Genomic DNA, 21,292 nt, shown 5'->3' with positions numbered 1-21,292 from the left:
AATTCACTCAAAAACTACGTTTTAGGGGTGTTATAGTTAGCTGAATATTTCACTCATACAAAACCATTGAAATTTCTCCTATATAGTTAGTTGTACTAACTATATTTCGCGCACCCGCAATCCACTCCTGATGATCTCACATATTACATCATTCATGACATTGTCAGTGACATCACTGACGACGTTCGACGTCAGGCAGACTGCAGAAGCCTAGATCGACGTCTGGAGTGCGTGCAAGTTCGACGTTGAGAGCACGCTCAACTTTGAGACAGGCCTCGTGAGGTCTGGGGATGGATCGGTGGTCCTGATGACTGAGTCAGCCTCGCGCCATTCCTCCTCTCACTCTTCCAGGAGGGCTTCTTCAAGGTCAGCCACTCCGGAAGCTGATGCCCATGTCCGCAAGTCTCCTTCAAGACTTAAGGAGGCCCCTGCTGCTGTTCAGTTGTTCCCAAGATGGCGGCTGCCCTTAAATCACTGGCAGGACACTGAGGCAACAAGGCGAATGCAGGAGTATGCCAGTCCTGTTCATAGATCTCCTCTTCAGAGACTGGTGGGCGAAGTGGATAGAGTGAGCTCTCCCAGGCACAGGCACGAGGGGTCCCCTGAGAGAAGGCACTATAGATCGCAGATCACAGGAAAGGGGGCGCAGGGCACACCGGCGAAGTAGGAGAACACTGTCTACTTCCTTGACTTCCTCTACCCGGTCCTCCAGGAGGGATTACTCCCCCACACTATCGAACAGCCCGATTTCCAGGGTCTCTTCCATAGATGACATTAACACATACCATGAGGTTCTGCAGAGAGGTGCTCAGAAGCTCAATATTGAGATGTCTGTCCCACAAGTCACGACAACAGTGATTTTCGAGACTCTCCATCAGAAGACTGCATCTCGGGCATTGCTCCCATTGGTTCCTGGGATCCTTGACCCGGTCATGGACACTTTTTTAACTTTAGCAAACATCAAAGCGGTGCTGGCTCGCCTCTTAAAGAAATATAAGTCGGCTACCTCGCATCCGGTCTTCGTCAAGACGGCTCCTACTGCAGACTCAGTCATCGTGGCTGCAGCAAAGAAGACACCTGCTGTATCAGCCACTTCTTTTGTTCTGCCAGACAAAGAGAGCAGGTCCCAGGACTCGTGGGGTCGCAGGGCCTGCACTTCTGCTGCTGCATTCCTTAAGGTCCCCAGTGTGGCTGCGTTGCTTGGCCGCTATGACAGAGTTCTCTGGGACTCTTTGGAGCGTTTCAAAACAAAGCTCCCAAAGGAAGACCAAAAGGACTTCGACAAAATAGTCACGGAGGGATCTTTGGTGGTTAATCAAATGATAAGAAACAGCGGCAGATGGTGCGGTACTATCAGCGCACTATTACGCGCATGGAATATGCGCCAGGAGGTCGTTCTGTTAAGATTGACAGGACTTAAGCCTGATGCGCAGCAGAGAATCTTGAACCTCCCGTTCTCTGGTTCTTCTCTCTTCAGCGCCCACGCAGATAAGGAGATGAATAGGAAGAAAACCGAGTTGGACACCGTCAAGACGGTCGGGTTGGAGAAAAAGAAGGAATTTAAGCACCGCTACAAATCCAACCAGCGCAAGGTGCCTCAACAGAGGGTTCAAACCCCTCTGTGGTCCCAGAACAAGAACCAAGGGAAGTCCCAGTTTCGAGGAGGAAAGTCCAACGGAGATAGAGGTGGTCACCAACAGCAGTTCTCTACCATGGCGAGAGCAGGAGGAAAGTCATGAGCATTGGCTTCCTCTACCGCCGTTGCCCACTCCAGTGGGAGGAAGTTCTTCGCAACATCTGGCAGAGTGGCCCAGCATCACAAGAGATCGCTGGGTGCTGAATATACTGCGCAATGGATACGTGCTACGTTTCAGTGTGCTTCCGAAGGACATACCACCGAAAATAGTATTGTCCTCATCAGTTAAAGCTGCTTCGTAAAGAGGTGAAAGCTCTTCTTCAAAAGCAGGCAATAGAAGAGGTTCCGCCATCCCAAAGAGGAAGAAGAGTTTACTCCAGATACTTTCTTCTCCCCAAAAAAGATCAGGACAAGTTTCGACCGATCCTGGACCTTCGACTTCTGAACAAGGTCATAGTCAAGGAGAAGTTTCGCATGTTCGCCCTTCACCAAATATGTCCACATCTACAAGTAGGGGATTGGATGTGTTCAGTGGACCTCCAAGATGCGTATTTCCACATTTCCATTGCAAGACCTCATCGCAAGTACCTGCAGTTTGTGGTCGGCCACAAACATTATCAATACTAGGTCCTGCCCTTTGGTCTCAAGTCGGCTCCGCGAGTCTTCACCAAATGCATGGCAGTGGTGGCAGCTTTTCTTCACAAAAAAGGTCTCTTCGTCTATCCATACCTAGACGTCTGGCTGTTGAAAGGTCCATCCCCGCTGCAAGTGAGACACGACTTCCAGACCTGTCTGCAACAGCTGCACAACCTCGGTCTTCATGTCAACATGGAGAAGTCAGTGCAGCATCCCACACAGACCATCCACTACCTCGGCTCCGTTCTGGACACAAGCGTGGAAAGAGCGTATCTTTCGGAGGAGAGACTGTCTTCAATGCAACAGAGGTGCAGGCTTCTACTCCGGATGCAGAAACCGACAGTCCGGCAGGTGGCATCCCTGCTAGGATCCATGGCGTCCTGCATCTTTCTCATCCCCAACGCCAGGCTGAGGATGCGTCCTTTGCAGCAGACTCTGGAGGACCAGTGGGATCAGTCAACAGGTCGCTGGAAAGATCAGATATCTCTCTCCCAGACGGCGAGATCCTCCCTCTCATGGTGGACTCTGCAGCGGAATATGATGGTGGGAGTCCCTTTTCACCAGCCACTTCCAGTGCAGTCGGTGGTGACAGACGCGTCTCTGCAAGGCTGGGGGCACACATGGGGTGCCTTCAAATACAACGACGGTGGTCTGCAAAAGAACAGTCCTACCACATCAATATGCTGGAGCTACGAGCGGTCCATCTTGCTCTGAAAGCTTTCCTGTCTGCAATAGAGTCAATCATAACAGAGTAGTCTTAAGGGTGCATGCTTCTTTTCTCCCTAAGGTGGTGTCTGATTTTCATATCATGATACATAGGTGGTGGGGAGATGCACACCTTATTTCTTCTTTAATTTTACTACTTAACTTGTACTGTCCATTTTAAACTTTGTCGGCGTGCTCGCTCTCCGTGCTCCGCCCATTTGCACTGCAAACAAGAGAAAAACGCAAAGGAAACACATTTAGGTCTCCATATAGCTGCACAACCTATTATTAATGAATTTAATTAATTAAATTCGTAATCAGTTCATTTTTTATTTCTCAATTTTATCATCAACTCTTCACTCTTTTCTTCACTCTGTTATGTTTCAATCCATTATATCCATTAGCTTTGTTCCTTAGCCTTTCAAAAAACACAGGAGAATCCTTGTTTCCTTATGCCACGTTTTTAATGCAAATCACCCAATGCATTTCGGGAAAATAATTCCCTTCTTCGGGGGTTTCTAAAGTGCAAACAGAATAAAACCTGATCAATTTAAGAAGCAAACATGCTTTGTACAACAAACATTTTAAATACCATGTGTATTTCAAAAGAGATCACGTATGCCTCATATTCCTGTTGTTTTATCAATACACAAACTGTAAGTGTCATTTATTATATATATACATGCATAGTTAACAGCAATACCCCTGTTCAGTATCTTCACCCCTGAACGTGACTTACAGCAACATTGCTATAGCCTTGTCGGATCATTAACTGGTATCTGTTCTCTAAACATCATTTAGTGAGCTGAATAAGAAAATATACCGTGACGCGCTTACCGTGGCACTATTTCATTTAACCTTTTTAAAATAACATCCAATTCAGGAAAAGCATCCCACGGCTAAACTGCATTTTGCTCCCTCTTCGCACTACAGGGAAAGCTTGACTGAACGCTGACAAACACTTGCTCTAATCACCCTACTCCTTATCAGCTGTGTTGACACGTGACTAGCCGCCTCGCAGTGAACTTCTCACCCAACTGCTGAAATTATGTTGTCTGCCTCGCTTTTGTTCATCTCCTGCACAACAATTACCAGAATCCCCCTGACTACGAATCATCACTGAGCTACAGTCCAAATGACCCGCCGAAACTGTTTGGGCGGGTCATTTGGACTGTAGCTCAGTGATGATTCGTAGTCAGGGGGATTCTGGTAATTGTCAAGCTTTCCCTGTAGTGCGAAGAGGGAGCAAAATGCAGTTTAGCCGTGGGATGCTTTTCCTGAATTGGATGTTATTTTAAAAAGGTTAAATGAAATAGTGCCACGGTAAGCGCGTCACGGTATATTTTCTTATTCAGCTCACTAAATGATGTTTAGAGAACAGATACCAGTTAATGATCCGACAAGGCTATAGCAATGTTGCTGTAAGTCACGTTCAGGGGTGAAGATACTGAACAGGGGTATTGCTGTTAACTATGCATGTATATATATAATAAATGACACTTACAGTTTGTGTATTGATAAAACAACAGGAATATGAGGCATACGTGATCTCTTTTGAAATACACATGGTATTTAAAATGTTTGTTGTACAAAGCATGTTTGCTTCTTAAATTGATCAGGTTTTATTCTGTTTGCACTTTAGAAACCCCCGAAGAAGGGAATTATTTTCCCGAAATGCATTGGGTGATTTGCATTAAAAACGTGGCATAAGGAAACAAGGATTCTCCTGTGTTTTTTGAAAGGCTAAGGAACAAAGCTAATGGATATAATGGATTGAAACACAACAGAGTGAAGAAAAGAGTGAAGAGTTGATGATAAAATTGAGAAATAAAAAATGAACTGATTACGAATTTAATTCATTAAATTCATTAATAATAGGTTGTGCAGCTATATGGAGACCTAAATGTGTCTCCTTTGCGTTTTTCTCCTGATTTTCATATCAATCAGTCTATTTCCCTGCCATCTTTTGTCCCTAATCTAGCAACCCAGGCGGAGCGGTCGCTTAATTCCTTAGACCTCAAGAGGGTGCTTAAGTTCTACTTAGAAACACCAAGGGCATAAGGAAGACAGATCAGTTATTTGTCAATTATGGCGCCATGAGAACAGGCTTCCCAGCAGCTAAGAGATCCATTTCGAGATGGATTGTTTCCTGTATCACCTTAGCTTACCAGCTGGCGAAAAGACCCTTACCCTTGCCTCCTAAGGCACATTCAACTAGGGGGAAAGCGGCAACAATTGCTTTCTTACATTTTTTTTTTTGTTTGAATATTTTTATTGAGAGTTTAACGTAAAGTAACAATACAGAGCAATAGGTTGAGGAGGGTAAAATAAAGGTTATCTTTGCAAGGCATATCAATGAACATGCTCAGCAACAGTATTCTACATTACAATCTTCTCATATCTTAGCTGTCGATGCTGAAAAGGAAAAACAACAAATGAATCAAATAACAGTTCTTCATACTTCATACTGGAGAGTGTTGCCTGTCTCCACAGAGCCATGGACCATCAGCTAGAATGGAGATGGCGCTTGGTAACTGAGTCGATGGTACATGTCCTGTGGTTGTGGCCCATCGTGTGCAGCAAGTGTGCGCCCAGTGGGGTGTCGTAAGGGCAGGTCGTCGCTTGGATCTGTTGTAAATGTGGTGCATTTCACTAATGTGCGCCGGTTAGGACCCAGCGTCATTCATATGTGACGTCTCGTCTCGTATCATGCCGAGTAGACCCGTTATGCGAAGTGTCTCCTCAGATAAAGGCGTGCGTGTTGCGAACCATTAAAGGAACAACCGTATGTCCTGTGTCACTGTGGGTTTCGATCATTTTAACTATTGCGTCCATTAATGAATTCTTAGGGACATTGTCAACTTGGCTAACTGGGGGGGAGAAGGAATATGCCGGTGAAATAATGAAAAAAAAAGGGGGGGTCGATAATAATAGGGAAAAGGAACACAAGAAGCACTATTCTGGGGTAAGGCTAGGAAGGCGTATATGCAGGCAACGTGTTCGCTTATGTCGATGTATGCATGTCATTGCTCTCAGGTATGGGGAATGTGGCGTTGGGGTGGGTGGCCTTTTCTGCAGCGTGGTCACAGTGGGGCATCGGTGTCCGGTGTTACGTAAGTGGGGCGGGTTAGAGTTGCTTATCGGTGGTGCGCGATTGTTACCTTGTGTCGTGTGCGTGACATGCTGTTGTCTACTGGGACCCGGTCACCTCCCCCAAGTGCGCTACCCCCTTTCACATCTGTTATTTCAATGACGCTCTACCTATTTGTAGTCTATGTGACTCCCTGGTCAAGACACGCCTGGTGAAATGATTTGAAAACATCATCGCAAGGTAGTGCTATTGGTATGGCTCTGTCCCGCCGTCTCCTCCCTGTGAAGGGTTGCGCTTTCTGCAGCCGCCCAGATATTAAGGGAGGTGCACCAATATTGGAGTTGTGGTGGGTCTCTACTCTTCCAGTGCTTGGTGATAAGTCTCTTGGCAGTGACTAGTCCGAGATCCCAGAACCTGGTGTGAACTTTAGTATGTTTCGTTTGTTTAAACAATCCCAGCAAACATGCCTCCCATGTGTGTGGCAGTTCCACACCAGCCCCTTTCGTTAACAATGACGTTATGCCATGCCAGTATGTGAGTAGTCTAGGGCACGTCCAGAGCATGTGTAGGATGTCCGCATTTGTTAGTGAGCAGCGTGGGCATGCGGACATGTCTATTGCGAAATATTGGTTAATTTTGTCCGGTGACAAATATGCTCTATGTACGATATAAAATTGTATGATTTTAAAACGCGAATTGCGTGGGATATTAATGGATCCCTCCAGTATTCTCTCCCATTCTTTTTCTGTCCAGTCTCTACTCCTATCAGCTGCCCATTTGTCTCTTAGTGGTTGGAGGGTGCGGGTTGTGTGTGACAATAGTGCTTGTGCGAGCCAATGTATCACGTGGGATCCATTTCCCATGATGTGCAAATACTGCACCAGCAAGTGCATCTGTGGTTCCTCGGTCATGTCTCCCAAGGCTTTTGTGTACGTGCGTATCCAGGATGTGTGCAACAGGAACTGTCCTACCGGTAGGTCTGTGGCCGCCGAAGCAGGGCGCCCTCCACATAGAGGTCAGCAATCGTGTCTATCCTGGCTAGTTCCCATAGTTCTAGTGCGGACGCGGTTACGTTCCCTCCATCTTTGGGAGTGCCTAACAGTGGGAGCGCAGGGGCTAGGGCGTCACCGCCTGTGTGAGCCACAAGCTACGCTTTTAGCACTTATTATTATTATTATTGCATTTATTGAGCGCACAGCTACCCGGAGGTTTCCCGGCGCTTGCCTTGGGAACCCGTCCTGGCTTTTTTCCCTGTGAGATAGCCCCTACAGGGCATCCCCAAGGTGAAAGCCAGGCATCCCCGCCGCAGGGGGGCCGTTGTGGAGATTAAGCAAGCTTAATGCCCAGAGTTGCAGAGTGAGAACCCATGATTAGAGCAGGCACCGAAGCGAGAATTATCGAGTCCGTGGACATTTGAGCTCAAGACCCTGCCGCGTCGGGAATTGAACCCTGGTCCCGGGTCTGACCTCAGCTTCCAGGTCTGCCTGCTCTACACCGTGAGCCACACTTCTCCACTTATATGCTACTGCTAAACGTAATTGCATTGGGCGAGGTGGTTTGGCCAAGGGATGAAACAATGTGAGGACTTGTGTGTGGGTCAGAGTTGAGGTATCGGAAGTCGTGTCCATCAGGCATTTCCCACTCAGCCAACCAACCACCCATTGCAATTATGCTGCCAGGTAGTAGAGTTCCTGGTTGGGAACCGCTAGTCCCCCCGCTGCCACTGGTGCGTAAAGTTTCGCCAGTGCCACTCTGGGTCTGCCGGTGTTCCAAATGAGCGCTCTAACTATGGTTTCCAATTCTAGAAAGATGCGTTTTGGGATGTATTCCAGTTTTTTGGAGTAGTAGTACAGTAGCCTTGGCAGTACGATCATTTTTGTCAGGGTTACTCTGCTAGTGACGTTTAGGGGGAGCGTTTTCCAGGAGGTTATTTGTGCTTGCAGGGAAGAGATGGCTCTGACCAGGTTACCCTCCAACACATCCACGGGGGACAGGTAGATATGGATGCCTAAGTATCGGAATGTGGTAGCGTGCCAGGCCAGCCGCACTCCACCAAGTCGCACCTCGCATTCCTGCATGTCTGGGCTGAAGGAGTATACCCCGGATTTACCCCAGTTAACCCTGAGCCCTGAAAAGGCTGCAAAGGCGTCTAGGGTGTCCGTAAGCACTTGTGGCACTTGCGTGAGATCTTTGATATACAGAAGTAGGTCATCTGCGTATAGCGAGACCGCATGGGTTCCGTCTACCAAGGGGATGCCCCAGTCCTCACTCTGACTCCTTAACAGTCCCGCTAGTGGCTCCATCGCTAGGGAAAAAAGCAGTGGGGACAGAGGGCAGCCCTGCCTCGTGCCTCTCCTGACTATGATGGCTGCGGACAGTATGCCGCCGGTGCGGACCCGTACTGTGGGCGTCTGATACAGCAAGTTTACCATGTCTATGAAGGCATCCCCCAGCTCGTATTTCTGCATCACTGCCCAAAGGTAGTGCCATTCCACAGAATCAAATGCTTTTTCTATATCAAGCACTAAGCACCACGACCTTGGCCATTGTTTCACTGCATACTCTTGTACTCTGAAAAATCGGCGGATATTGTATGAGGTGCTCCTCGTGGGTACAAACCCGTTCTGGTCGGCATGCACCAGTTTGGGTGTGAAAGGGGCTAGTCTCTGCGCTGAAGTGGACGCTAGGATTTTATAATCAGTGTTCAGAAGAGCAAGGGGTCGGTACGACCCCAATTGCTTCCCATCTCTGCCTGGTTTTAAGAGGGAGACAAGGGTTGCCTCATTGAGCGTGGGTGGAAGTGAGGAGTCTTCCATTGCCGTCTCGTACATCCGAATCAGCTCTGGGATCAGCAAATCCGAATAGGCCTTATAAAACTCCGCCAGCAATCCATCTGGGCCCGGGGACTTGCCATTGGATAGCGCAGCAATGACCACGCAGAGCTCCTCCGGCGCCATGAGTGCCGTCAGGTCTCCGCGTTGGGCGTCCCACAGTGTCGCCAACCATATGTTTGCTAGATATTCGGTTATGTCCAGAACGGAAGTTTGTAGGTAGGAGCGGTACAGTGCGTTGTAATGAGTGGTGAATGCATTGTGTATTTCGTTTTGCGAGTAGAGCATGTCGCCCCCGCCATTCTGTATCGCCGTCACCGGTTTCGTTCGGTCTTCCCTGCTAATCAGCCTGGCCAATAGTTTGCGAGGCTTATCGCCCTTACTGTGCGTGCGGGACGAATGGGCCACATAGTTGAGGCAGCGCAGTCTTTCCAGTAACCGCTCGTGCTCCGCCCGAGCTTCCAACACGTCCCCCCCTCCACCCACATCCGCAATCTGCTCTTTATGTAGGAGGTCTGCCTCAATCCTAGTCAGATCTTTTTCCAGCTGCCTCCGTATGTTAACCTGTGTACCTAAGCAGTGGCCCCGTATCACAACTTTAAAGGCGTCCCACTCTATCTGGGGGGTGGATGCCGTTCCTGTGTTGTCCTCAAAGTAGTGAACTATTTGGGCGAATAAGGAATCGCGGAAGGGGGCGTCAAGCAACAGGTCTGGCTGCAGTCTCCAGGTGGGGACAGGGGGACGTGTATGTGCCCACGCTAGGTCTAAAACATGTGGATTGTGGTCAGAATGCGTGCGACCCATATAGTAGGTGTCAGTCACTTGTGGGAGCGAATCGTTAGTCAGCATTTATCTGTCCAACCGTACATGTAGGTCGTGTGCGCCCGAGTAGTATGAGTATATCCGGGCATCCGGATTGCTGCACCGCCATGCGTCACACAGATCCCATTGCGCGGCCCAGGCAGCGAAGGATTTCATGGATCCCTGCACAGTTGCACTCGGTAGGGGTGGGAAGGAGCGATCTTGTGCGGCGTCTAAGACTCAATTGTAATCACCACCCAATATCCAGGGGAGGCCCTGCCATGGGGATAAGACGGTAGAGAGTTTCGTGAGGACCCCTGTTGGTCTGTTAAGGGCGTATTTTGATGCTAGCACTACAGGGCGCCCATCTAGTCTTCCCCTCACCACCACCAGTCTTCCTTCCCTGCCAATATAGGAATGTTTCACCTCAAGGGGAGTTCCCGGCCTCACCCATATCTGTGCGCCCCTGGCATAGGACGAGTATCCTGTGGCATAGAGCTGCCCACGCCATCTGCGGCGTAACATATGTACTTCTGTGTCATTTAGGTGGGTCTCTTGCAAGAGCGCAATCTGGACTCTGTGCCTCTTCAGATAAGAGTAAATTTGGTATCTACGTGAGGGTGTGTGCATGCCACGCACATTCCATGTGCAGAGTTTAACCGCTGCCATTACGCTTGTTCAAGTGAACCCGCCTCCCTCCTGTCCGATACCACCATTCCAGCTGCAAAAGCTCTGCATCCCGAAAGTCCCCACATTCGTACATCAAAGACACAATCATGATTACCTGCAATGAATAAAGAAGGATACAAACAGTTGCTTTCTTACATGACGCCCCAATGTCAGAGATTTGCAAGGCTGCCACCTGGAAATCAGTTCATACCTTTACGAGGCACTAATGCCTAGAATCTGATTCCAGGGCTGATGCTCAAGTAGGCCAAGCCTCCTTGAGGAATCTGTTTGATATTTTCTTTGCTCTATCCTAGCTTGGTTTTTCTGAGCTTACTGATCATGTTTTCTGTGTTCTCCTTTGCCCGCAGGGAGATGAGGTGAGGCTCGCTATTCTATTCTAATGCTTATGACTATTGATGAGGATCCCCTGGAAGAGAAGGATTAGTTACTTACCTGTAATCCTAGTTCTCTTCCAGGGGTATCCTCATCAAAGTCATAAGCAACCCTCCCGCCTACCCTGGTAAAGGACTATTATAATTTAGAGATATTGTTAACCTCTTTGTTCATTGGTTTTTTCAGTCTCCGCAAAGAACAACTGACCTAGCGGACACCCCTGAGGCATGATGGGAGGCTGGGGGTCAGGAGTGCCTTGAAGGCATGGTGTCAGTTTATTGTTAAGCAGCTACAGGGCAGGTTTTCAGCCTTTTTGGACTGTGTATTTGCAATGCAGCCTGGGAGCTTCCTATGCTTTCAGTGATTTCTGAGAATTTCTACTGTTTTCTGAGCATTAAAACAGTTTCTAAACACATTTTGTTGTTGTTTCTCCTGTTTCTAATGCATGTTTTTCATGTATGGTGGAAATTCCTTACAGCATGTTTCAGATCTGTTGTTTATTAGGCTGCAATTGCTTATTATTATATGTATATATATATACGGATATAAATATGTGGGGCACATATAATATAGTGTTTCCGGGGTCCCGCGCATGGGCGGGAATATTCTAATGTTTATGACTTTGATGAGGATACCCCTGGAAGAGAATTAGGATTACAGGTAAGTAACTAATCCGTGTGGACCTTCCTTCCAAATGAAAATGTCAGTAAATGAGCTAATCCATTTACCGTTTTAAAATGTGCCAAATGCCCAATTGCTGCAGTATTGGCATGTTAAAGCACTGTTTAAAAAATAAATACATAAATAGTCTTCTTTACTCCTGTATCCACTGTTAAAAATAATCGCCTTGCACTTTGAATAGGATATAATGTCTTTTCTTTAAATTTTCTATTCCTCATTCTCTGTCATCTTCATATCCTAATGTTCACAGAAGAGCAAAACTTAAAATTGTTAGGGAAAGAGTGATTTGCTGTTGCTTTTAAAGTTTTTTATGATTCTTTTTTATATATATTTGATATTATAGGTATTCTTTTGATTGGACCACCTGGTACAGGAAAGACCCTTCTCGCTCGTGCTGTAGCTGGGGAAGCGGATGTCCCATTTTACTATGCTTCTGGATCTGAGTTTGATGAAATGTTTGTGGGCGTTGGAGCCAGCCGAATACGAAATCTTTTCAGTATGTAGCATTTTTTAATGTAGCAAATATTTTCCAATGTTCAACTATGTTTCGCAGTTTAATTTGTTATCATTTAAAATTGGTAATCGAAAGTGATTAATACTGAGGTAATAAGCACAACAGAAAGGCTGTATGAAGTCTGTAGCTCATGTGTACACAACAAAATCCTAGGTATCTCGCCCCTCCCTCAAAGTTTAGTTTCTGCAATTTTCAGATGCAGATTTTGTTAATTTATGCACTGGCTGTATAAAACAAACATTTGCATTGCAATAGGTCTAGCATTTGTTAAAGTTAGAGCTGTTGACTTTCAAAATGACAATGTTTTTTACTTTTGTTTTTTTATTTGCATGTTGTAAATATATTTGCATAGCGCAATTGCTATTGGTATAAAAAAGCAAAAGTAAAAAACATTGTTATTTTTAACGCCGCCAGCTTTAACTTTAAGAAATGCGAGAAGTATTGCACTGTAGGCCTGAATTGCTTTACGAGCCATCCCGATCACTGCTCCAAGCAAGGGATAACGACATGCGTCCTACTGCTGTGTGCAACATGCGTCCTACTGCTGTGTGCAGGATAGAAAAGGATCCCAGATATGCACTTTCTGGTGAACTGGGGTCTTCTTCGGGCAAGATATATTTTCAGGACCACCGATTTCGATGTTGATTTTACCACATGAGCAGACCAATTGTGTTCTTATCTGAATATATATTTGGCTCTCCACCAGGACGTGATTATTTTGCACACTTAGCAGACTTTTTTTTTACCAAACGTGAGGATGCGTGCAACTCACAGAGGAAGCTCATACTTTAGTTTTAAATGCTTGGTCGTAGACTCAGAAAATAAACAATCTTTGCTATGTTGCACCTCTGTTTGCCAAAGATGCAACATATTTTTCTAGATCGCTTTATAGTGTGAGGAGTGACAATTCCAAAGTAAAGTAAATCTGGAGCGGGGTAGAGTGGGAGGGGCGGATGAAAACACAAGATTAAAGCTCTTACATTTTGTGCCAATCCTTGTTAGTTTGCAAGCAATTAACGAGGATCAGCTGAAAACATAAGTGATATTTACCCAAACACATACCATTCTCCCCCCCCCCCCCTTTAAAATTTGTAGGTCTCATCAGTTCCATCCCGTAGGGATGTAAGGCGAGATTGTAGTAGTCTAACGAAAAGTCTACCCACTGCGGATTCGATACAGTTCCATGTGAAGCAGGCGTGTGAGGCATACGCGTGCACATCACATCACACACCATTTGTTATCAGTTTGTGAGCCTCGGCATCAGACTTCAAAGTATCCGCTCCCCCCCCCCCAACCCATCAGACTTTAAAGGAATCCGCTCCAACCCCCCCCATGCAATGCCGAGAGCTTGTTTTTTACTTCTTTGTTTAACCCGTTAAGTGCGGCTGTCGGCCGTTGGACGTCGCAAGCACTACTTTCGTAGTGCTCTGCACGTCCAACGGCCGACGCTGCCCCGCCTGTTTTGCGGAAGTGCCGCACTGCCGCGAAATCACAGCTGCGGCAAAGGGGTTAATGTGGTGGATACTCACTACCATCTAGTGGCCAGGTTTTATTGTTAAAAGCTTCAGCCTCCTGCCTGTCCCGAGCCTCGTTTATAACTGGTGTTGAATGGGACGCTTAGCTGCGCAATGCAGTTTAACATGCTAATTTACTATATTTTAGATAATGTGCAAAACCATGTCAGGTTTAATATGCAACATTTACAAGCCAAAAGTTGGCTTTTAAATACTTGTTGCACAGAATTTATACTGCTTTGCACAGAGCCCATATTTATACAAAACCCTGTGATTTTGCTTATTCAACCAGCCAACATTTGAGTTAAAGCTAGACCCTCATAACATAATATTTTTTATTTACGGTAACAAATGTATTCTTTACAAAGTTACAGAAAGAACATCATAGGAACCACAGGGTGTTTGCTCTCACGGCTCAGTTTATTCTATTCTCCCCCAGCCTTTTATGCTCTCGCGATATACACGCCATGCGTCTCACACCTCTCAGCTATGCCAGTCAGCAAGTCAAAAATACTTTTATTCGATAAGTTAATATCATAAAAAGACGTGATACAATTATACAAAAGAATATATACACAACATACAGCACAAACAATACATTTCATTTAAGAATATTTTTGCATAAATATTAATGTAAAACATGATAAAAAGTATAATAAAAAGCTGCATTAACCTCATTGTTTATCATATCATAATTGTTCTCATGGTGTGAGCAGATAAAGTTAAACAAAGTCCTAATCCAGATTGGCTAAAATAGGTAGTGCCCTGACTGTCCTATTCCTAATTCGTACTGCAGCTACTAGGAAATTTTCAACAGAAAATATTATTCGGTGAGTATTTAGAAGTTGAAGATACAGCAGGTCTGGCCTAACCTGTATGAACCCAGCCTCCCTCAGGATAGGCAATAAAAACTTCTTTCTGATTTCGCTATAGAAATCTCAAAACATAAAAAAATGCAAGGTGTCCTGCATTGAGAAGTCATCACAATTGCAGGGACTTGCCCTATCCGGGGTACTCCAACTAGAGAAGAAGCCAAGTGATGGTAGAGTTCAGGTCCGGGGCACTAACTATAGCGTAGTTTTACAGTTGGTTTCCTGATTTCTATCTCCTCTCTCTCTAAAGATAACCGGCTCATCATGGCTTTTTTAGTCAGCTATGCAAAATAATAATGCTGGCAAAATGCACCCCCCCACCCCGCCCCCCCATGCCCCCGAAACCCACATCCCACTCTGCCATGTAGCCAGCAAAAGACACCGCACCCTTCCATCCTAGCTTCAGAAACTGACCCCGACCACTCCTCTCCTACCTTTACAAACTATTTCATTTTGAGGATTACATGCACTCTGCCCCTTTATTTAACGCAGTAAATAACGGAAATGCGCAGACATTAAAAGGCATTTTTAATACTGCAGCTGCACGCTTTATTTCCACTTTAAAAGCAGTTTTTTATGTGCACAAAAAGACACTTTTCAAGAAAATGCTGCAGTTGCATTTCACATGTATTTCAAATATGAGCGCGAAAAAAGACAGAACAGTAAAATACACCATTTAGAACACCCGGCAGCCACGGTCTAAGATATTACTACATCAGTTTTGCCTAATAATGTACAACTATTCAGACGTACTGTTTACAAAATGTAGCTTTAAATCTACTTTGTCACACATTTTACTTTATTAGCGTTGGACTGCCATGGCATGTTGCATTTTTTTATTCTCTCTACACCCCTCTCTCTACACCCCTCTCTCTACACCCCTCTCTCTACACCCCTCTCTCTACACCCCCCTCTCTACACCCCCCTCTCTACACCCCCTCTCTCTCTACACCCCCTCTCTCTCTACACCCCCTCTCTCTCTACACCCCCTCTCTCTCTACACCCCCTCTCTCTCTACACCCCCTCTCTCTCTACACCCCCTCTCTCTACACCCCCTCTCTCTACACCCCCTCTCTCTACACCCCCTCTCTCTACACCTCCTCCTCTCCCTCTACACCCTCTCTCTCTACACCCTCTCTCTCTACACCCTCTCTACACCCTCTCTCCCTCTACACCCCCTCTCTCTACACCTCTCTCTCTACACCCCTCTCTCTCTACACCCCTCTCTCTCTACACCCATCTCTCTCTACACCCATCTCTCTCTACACCCATCTCTCTCTACACCCATCTCTCTCTACACCCATCTCTCTCTACACCCATCTCTCTCTACACCCATCTCTCTCTACACCCCTCTCTCTACACCCCTCTCTCTACACCCCTCTCTCTACACCCCTCTCTCTACACCCCTCTCTCTACACCCCTCTCTCTACACCCCTCTCTCTCTACACCCCTCTCTCTCTACACCCCTCTCTCTCTACACCCCTCTCTCTCTACATCCCCCTCTCTCTCTACATCCCCCTCTCTCTCTACACCCCCCTCTCTACCCCCTCTCTCTACACCCCCTCTCTCTACACACACCCTCTCTCTCTCTCTCTACACCCCTTCTCTCTACACCCCCTCTCTACACCCTCTCTCTGCACCCCCTCTCTACACACCCCCTCTCTCTACACCCTCTCTCTACACCCCCCTCTCTCTCTGCACCCCCTCTCTCTACACCTCTCTACACCCCTCTCTCTACACCCCTCTTTATCGCTCTCACTTTATCTATCTATCTATCTATCTATCTATCTATCTATCTATCTATCTATCTATATATCTTTCTATCGCCCTCACTCTCTATCTATCGCCCTCACTCTATCTATCTATCGCCCTCACTCTATCTATCTATCTATCGCCCTCACTCTCTAACTATCTATCTATCGCCCTCACTCTCTAACTATCTATCTTTCGCCCTCACTCTCTATCTATCTATCTATCGCCCTCACTCTCTATCTATCTATCTATCACCCTCACTCTCTATCTATCTATCTATCTATCTATCTATCTATCTATCTATCGCCCTCACTCTCTATCTATCTATCTATCGCCCTCACTCTCTATCTATCTACGCCCTATCTATCTATCTATCTATCTATCTATCTATCTATCTATCTATCTATCTATCTATCTATCTCCCTCACTCTCTATCTATTGCCCTCACTTTCTATCGCCCTCACGCTCTATCTATCTATCTATCTATCTATCTATCTATCTCCCTCACTCTCTATCTATTGCCCTCACTTTCTATCGCCCTCACGCTCTATCTATCTATCTATCTATCGCCCTCACTCTCTATCTATCTGTTGTTGATTTCTTTATTTAGATATATAAAAACATATCTTTAAAAGATTCTTCCAGCACATTAATACAATCTTACAACTTAAAAGAGATTAAAATATGAAGAAAATAAAAACAGAATGCAATGTGGCTTTCTTATCAGTGCTTACTGCAACATGTCAATTTAGAAATTAGCACTCCCAGACAATGCAGGTGGGGTTAGGTACACATTATTTTGCACAGTGGTCCAATTTTTCTAAAAGCCTGTAGGCATACTGAACGAATTTGGCCAGTTTTATGTTTAAGACAGTGTTCTCTAAGGACAGAGCAGCAGTAATGGCGTGTCTGCAAGTCCGAACGCCCAGCCTGTTCCATTCCGGCCTGAGTAGGCGTCTGCGTTGGTAAATGAAGAAGGGGCAAATACAAAGCACGTGCAAAAAAGTTTCGCTTGCTGACCCACACCCTCTGCACGTTTGATCAACCCTTTTTTGACGCCATACAGGGAGATTTTGTTGGAAGCGCCAGTCTCCCAGTCTTAGGGCAATCAGGCATCGCTTTAGATGATAAGAGAATGTTATCGAAAGATAATTTGCCGGATAAAGTCGTTTATAGGAGTTGGCTACTGCCCAAGCATGGCTACGTTTTGCAAGGAGAGCTTTGTCCATGATCAGGGATTTCAGTCTTATAACTTTTTTAATTGTGTTTTTGAAGGCAGTCTGGCTTGGGTTGAGGGCCCAGAGATCCGCAGCAGACGTTTGTTGGATGTAGTCATTTAGGAGGCGGCCGTATGTTCCTCCCGGATTGCTCACACTAATTTCATTCCAGACCAGAAGTTCCAAGGTACCAGCTTCTGCCTTCCTTAGTTTGTGGATCAGATTACGATATGAGCCAACATTAGAGGATTCATAGTTAGTTAAGCCCAGCTCTAGTCTGACCTGTGCTGGCGAGGAGGAACTCGGCAGGTGAAGCAGTTTGTTATAGAGTTTGGTTGTCAGTTTGTTTAGGGAATTATTCATTTTTCCCTTGAAGATCTCTATACCATACGAAAGTGTGGGCCCGATCTTTGCTCTAAGCACTTCCAGTAAGGGCAAAACCGTGGGGCCTGAGAGTCTCCTCGATAGCTTAGCCAGGGATATCATTAACGCTGTTGCCTTGGCTGCAATCACAGTGCTCTGTTTGGTGAAACTGCCCCTGGAGTCCAAATGGACCCCTAAGTATTTGTACGATTGGCCGATTGAAATGCTTTCTTTGTTTATTGTCCAGCCTCCACCGCTGTAGCGTTTTTTGCCAAACGGGACAACCATAGTTTTTTTCATGTTTATTTCTAACTGGTTGTTGACCGTGTATTGCATTAAGGCGTCCAGAAGTCTCTGTAGCCCCATTCTGGTGAGACTGAACAGTGCCAAGTCGCCGGCATATAAAAGATTGCATAATACCGTGCCTCCTACTTTTGGTGGATGACTGATTACTTCTTCTAGAGTGCTTGATAGGTCCGCAATGAATAGATTGAAGAGAAGGGGAGCCAGCACGCATCCCTGTTTGACACCACGAGAGGTCCAGATTTTCTGGGAGAGATGCACACCAGACCCTAGCTTCACTCGGACCCATGTGTTGGAGTACAGCAGGATAATGGGATTCAAGATGTTGTCTGGGATTCCCCACTGCTTCAGTTTTTGCCACAGTGCTGCCCTAGGCACCCTGTCAAATACTGCTTTGAAGTCGACAAAGCAGCAAAAAATCGACCTGGAATTTGTGAGGGCTTTGTCAATGATGGTGGAGGTTGCCAGTAAGTTTGTCATTGTTCCTGATTTGGCAACAAACCCTGTCTGATTAAAAGGAATCAGATTTTTATCCTTTGCCCATTGTCTGAGATCCTCCAAGATGAGGCCTGCAAAATGTTTTGCCTCTATATCCAACAAGGCAATTAATCTGTGGTTGTTTGGGTTGCCTCGTGGACCGGCTTTATAGATGGGATGGATAATAGCACCTCTCCAAGAATCCGGGATGGTTTGGTAGGTCAGGGTGTAGTTAAAAAGATTAAATAGCACTTTGGACCAGAAAGGGACGTTGGACTTGAATAGCCTCTGCGGCAGGCCATTCGGGCCTGGTGCTCCATCTTGGCTCCCTTTAGTCCGAGCTTTGACTACTCTTTCTTCAGACAGTTCCTCGAGTGAGGAAGGCCCCTGTATTTGATCGAGTGGAGGATTCAATGTTGTACCCGTGCCAGTGTCAGAGACCCGTGTTAATCCAGGGCAGTCAGGATTATCTTGTGCCTGGAAATGCTCTGTTAAGTACAAGATCCAGTCTGCTTCCTGGATGTTCGCTGATCCGAAGGATGTTGTGTTTCGATCGATATTGTTGATAAGTGACCAAACTTGGAGTTTTGTTGTTTGCTCTCCCATACCAGTTTAACCCAGAATTGAGATTCCTGGTCCTTTCTCTCTTGGGTAACTGCCCTCCTAAATGCCTTTTGGGCATGACAATATGTGTCGAGGAGGCTGCTGTTCTCTGGAGATTTTAAGAGCAACCTCAATGCGTTGTTTCTCGTTCTTTTTAATGTTTTTATCATGGGGAGTGCTGTTGCTCCTACTGATGGTGTGCGGTTTGGGCCCTGCCTTGACGCTGGAAAAGTCTGATCAAATGTGTACATAACTGCAACCATATTGCTGTTGGGGAGGCCATTTGGTCAAGAGCACACATGATAAAATCCTTGCTTGTTTTTAGGATGCACTGTCCGTTAGACTCACTCCATTTCAGGCGTTTTAGGTTGGCGGAATGTATTCCTTTGTATGTAAATGGTGCCTTTTTATGGAGAACTAAATTTGTGGCCAAGGAAACGACCAATGGCCTGTGGTCGCTCTCAAGTCTTGGCAGGACGGAGAAGCTGGCCAGATTGGACAGGAATTCCGAGTTGCAAATAGCGAAATCCAGGTAGGATTTTGTTCTTCCATTTATCCAGGTCCAGTTTGGGGGGAATCGCTTGCTGATCTTCCATTCACCACCAGATACCCTGCGTTGTAAAGTCTCAACACGGTGGTCTCGCCTAATGTATTGGAAATTTGCATGGGGGGTTTAGATTGGAGGACATCCTCAATAATGCTGGTCAGATTGGGTCCTTCTGAGTCTGCTATATTCCCCTGGAAAAGGTTCGTGTTAAAGTCTCCAGTGATGATGCGGTCCGAGTTGGGATATTCTGTGGCTATATCGTTCATTGTTTCGCAAAATCTGGTCAGGTGGTCTTTTTTTGTGCGGGTGTTAGGATTGATATACACATTTATAAGTAGGAGCAATCGCTGTGTGCTCCGTAGTTTAATTTTGACCCCCAGTAGCCAGTCTTCTTTCAAGTTAAGTTGACTCAATTCACCTTTTAGATTGTTGGATATGTATATGGAGAGCCCGCCTTTAGGGTGGCCGAAGCGGCTATCCCTCAGTGCCTGCTTCCGATATTCAATGTAACCTTCAATGGGGCGACCCTCTAGCTCCCAAGTTTCCTGCAGGGCAACTGCCACGTGTTCCCCCAGGAAAGACAAATTGTCTTCATTTAGGATTTTTTGGTGTAGGCTACAGATGTTCCATGAGCACAGTGAGAAAAGTGGCTCCCCTTGCTACAGGCCTCATTGTGCTGTTGTACCCCTGACGGAGGGAGTGGTTTTAGTGAATTGTATGTTTTTGCTGATGGGCCTGTCACAGGTGGTCAGTTTCTGCTTTTTGTGGCCAGCACTGCTGGCAGCCATCCCCAGGCGTGGTCTGGTTCATTGTTTCTCGCCGCTGTTTCAGGGCATTTAAGTTCTGTATCCGGCCCTGAGGCGTTTTTTAGAACAGAGAACGGCCTCCCATACTCTGTATTTTTGGTGCCGGCCGGCTTGTTGGATGTAGTTGCTCCTGATAGCAGCGTGATTGGATACCCTGGCGTTGAGTAAGGGTGCACTCTAATCCCCCAATTCCGCAGTGTGGCCTTGTGTTCGAGAAAGGCTCCTGCCCAGCCTGCCTGCGTGAAAGTAACAACAGTGACCTCAGAGGGTTGATTTCCTCGTGGGGGAAGAAATTCAATGGATTCGATGTTATTCGTATCCAGACCCACTAGCCCCGGTATGCCTTCCGCTAATTTCAGCAGATTTGATCTGTTGAGAATATCGTGCCGCCCCTTAGATTTGTACTCGGGGGCTAATAAAATCCGATGACACGATTGGTTGTCGCTTTGCGGCTCAGGTGCAATTGTGGGTTTGGGGATCAGTTTTTCGATTGTTGCATCAGATCTGTTTTGATGTGGCTTCTGTGGTGGTTGGAAGGGAGCCTGTTTTGATTGTGAAGTATGTCTGATCCGAGCAGCTATGTCATTGCAAATGGTTTTAGTAAGACTCAGTTTTGACGTTGTTTTTTCATTCCCAGAAAGGGGAAGATCCATTAAAGGCTGAAATTTTCCTGCCGCTATCTCTTGCTCAGTGTTACTTGACCTGACTGGACTCACCCTTGTGCTTCACCTAACTGGACTCACCCTTATGCTTGTTGCAGGATCACTACCCTCTGTTTTCATTGCCGAGGCAATTGTTGATGTACTTAGGCTCTGAGGGCTCCTCGCCAGTTGTTGAATAGGTAAGTCCACAGTTGGTCCATTCGAGGTTGTTGTTGGGTT

General features: G+C 46.2%; 1 protein-coding gene across 1 annotated transcript in view; it reads left to right on the top strand.

The window, feature by feature from the left end:
- The window catches only part of YME1L1 (YME1 like 1 ATPase), a 465,708-nt gene that overhangs the window by 138,854 nt on the left and 305,562 nt on the right, over window positions 1-21,292 (top strand). Inside the window, exon 10 of the mRNA XM_086941610.1 lies at window positions 11,787-11,939. Coding sequence (XP_086797736.1) covers window positions 11,787-11,939 — 153 coding nt within the window. The remainder of the gene's footprint in view (window positions 1-11,786; window positions 11,940-21,292) is intronic.

Source organism: Lissotriton vulgaris, chromosome 10 (genome assembly GCF_964263255.1).
Source record: "Lissotriton vulgaris chromosome 10, aLisVul1.2, whole genome shotgun sequence".
Lineage (NCBI taxonomy): Eukaryota > Metazoa > Chordata > Amphibia > Caudata > Salamandridae > Lissotriton > Lissotriton vulgaris.
This window is presented reverse-complemented; position numbering and strand designations above follow the sequence as displayed.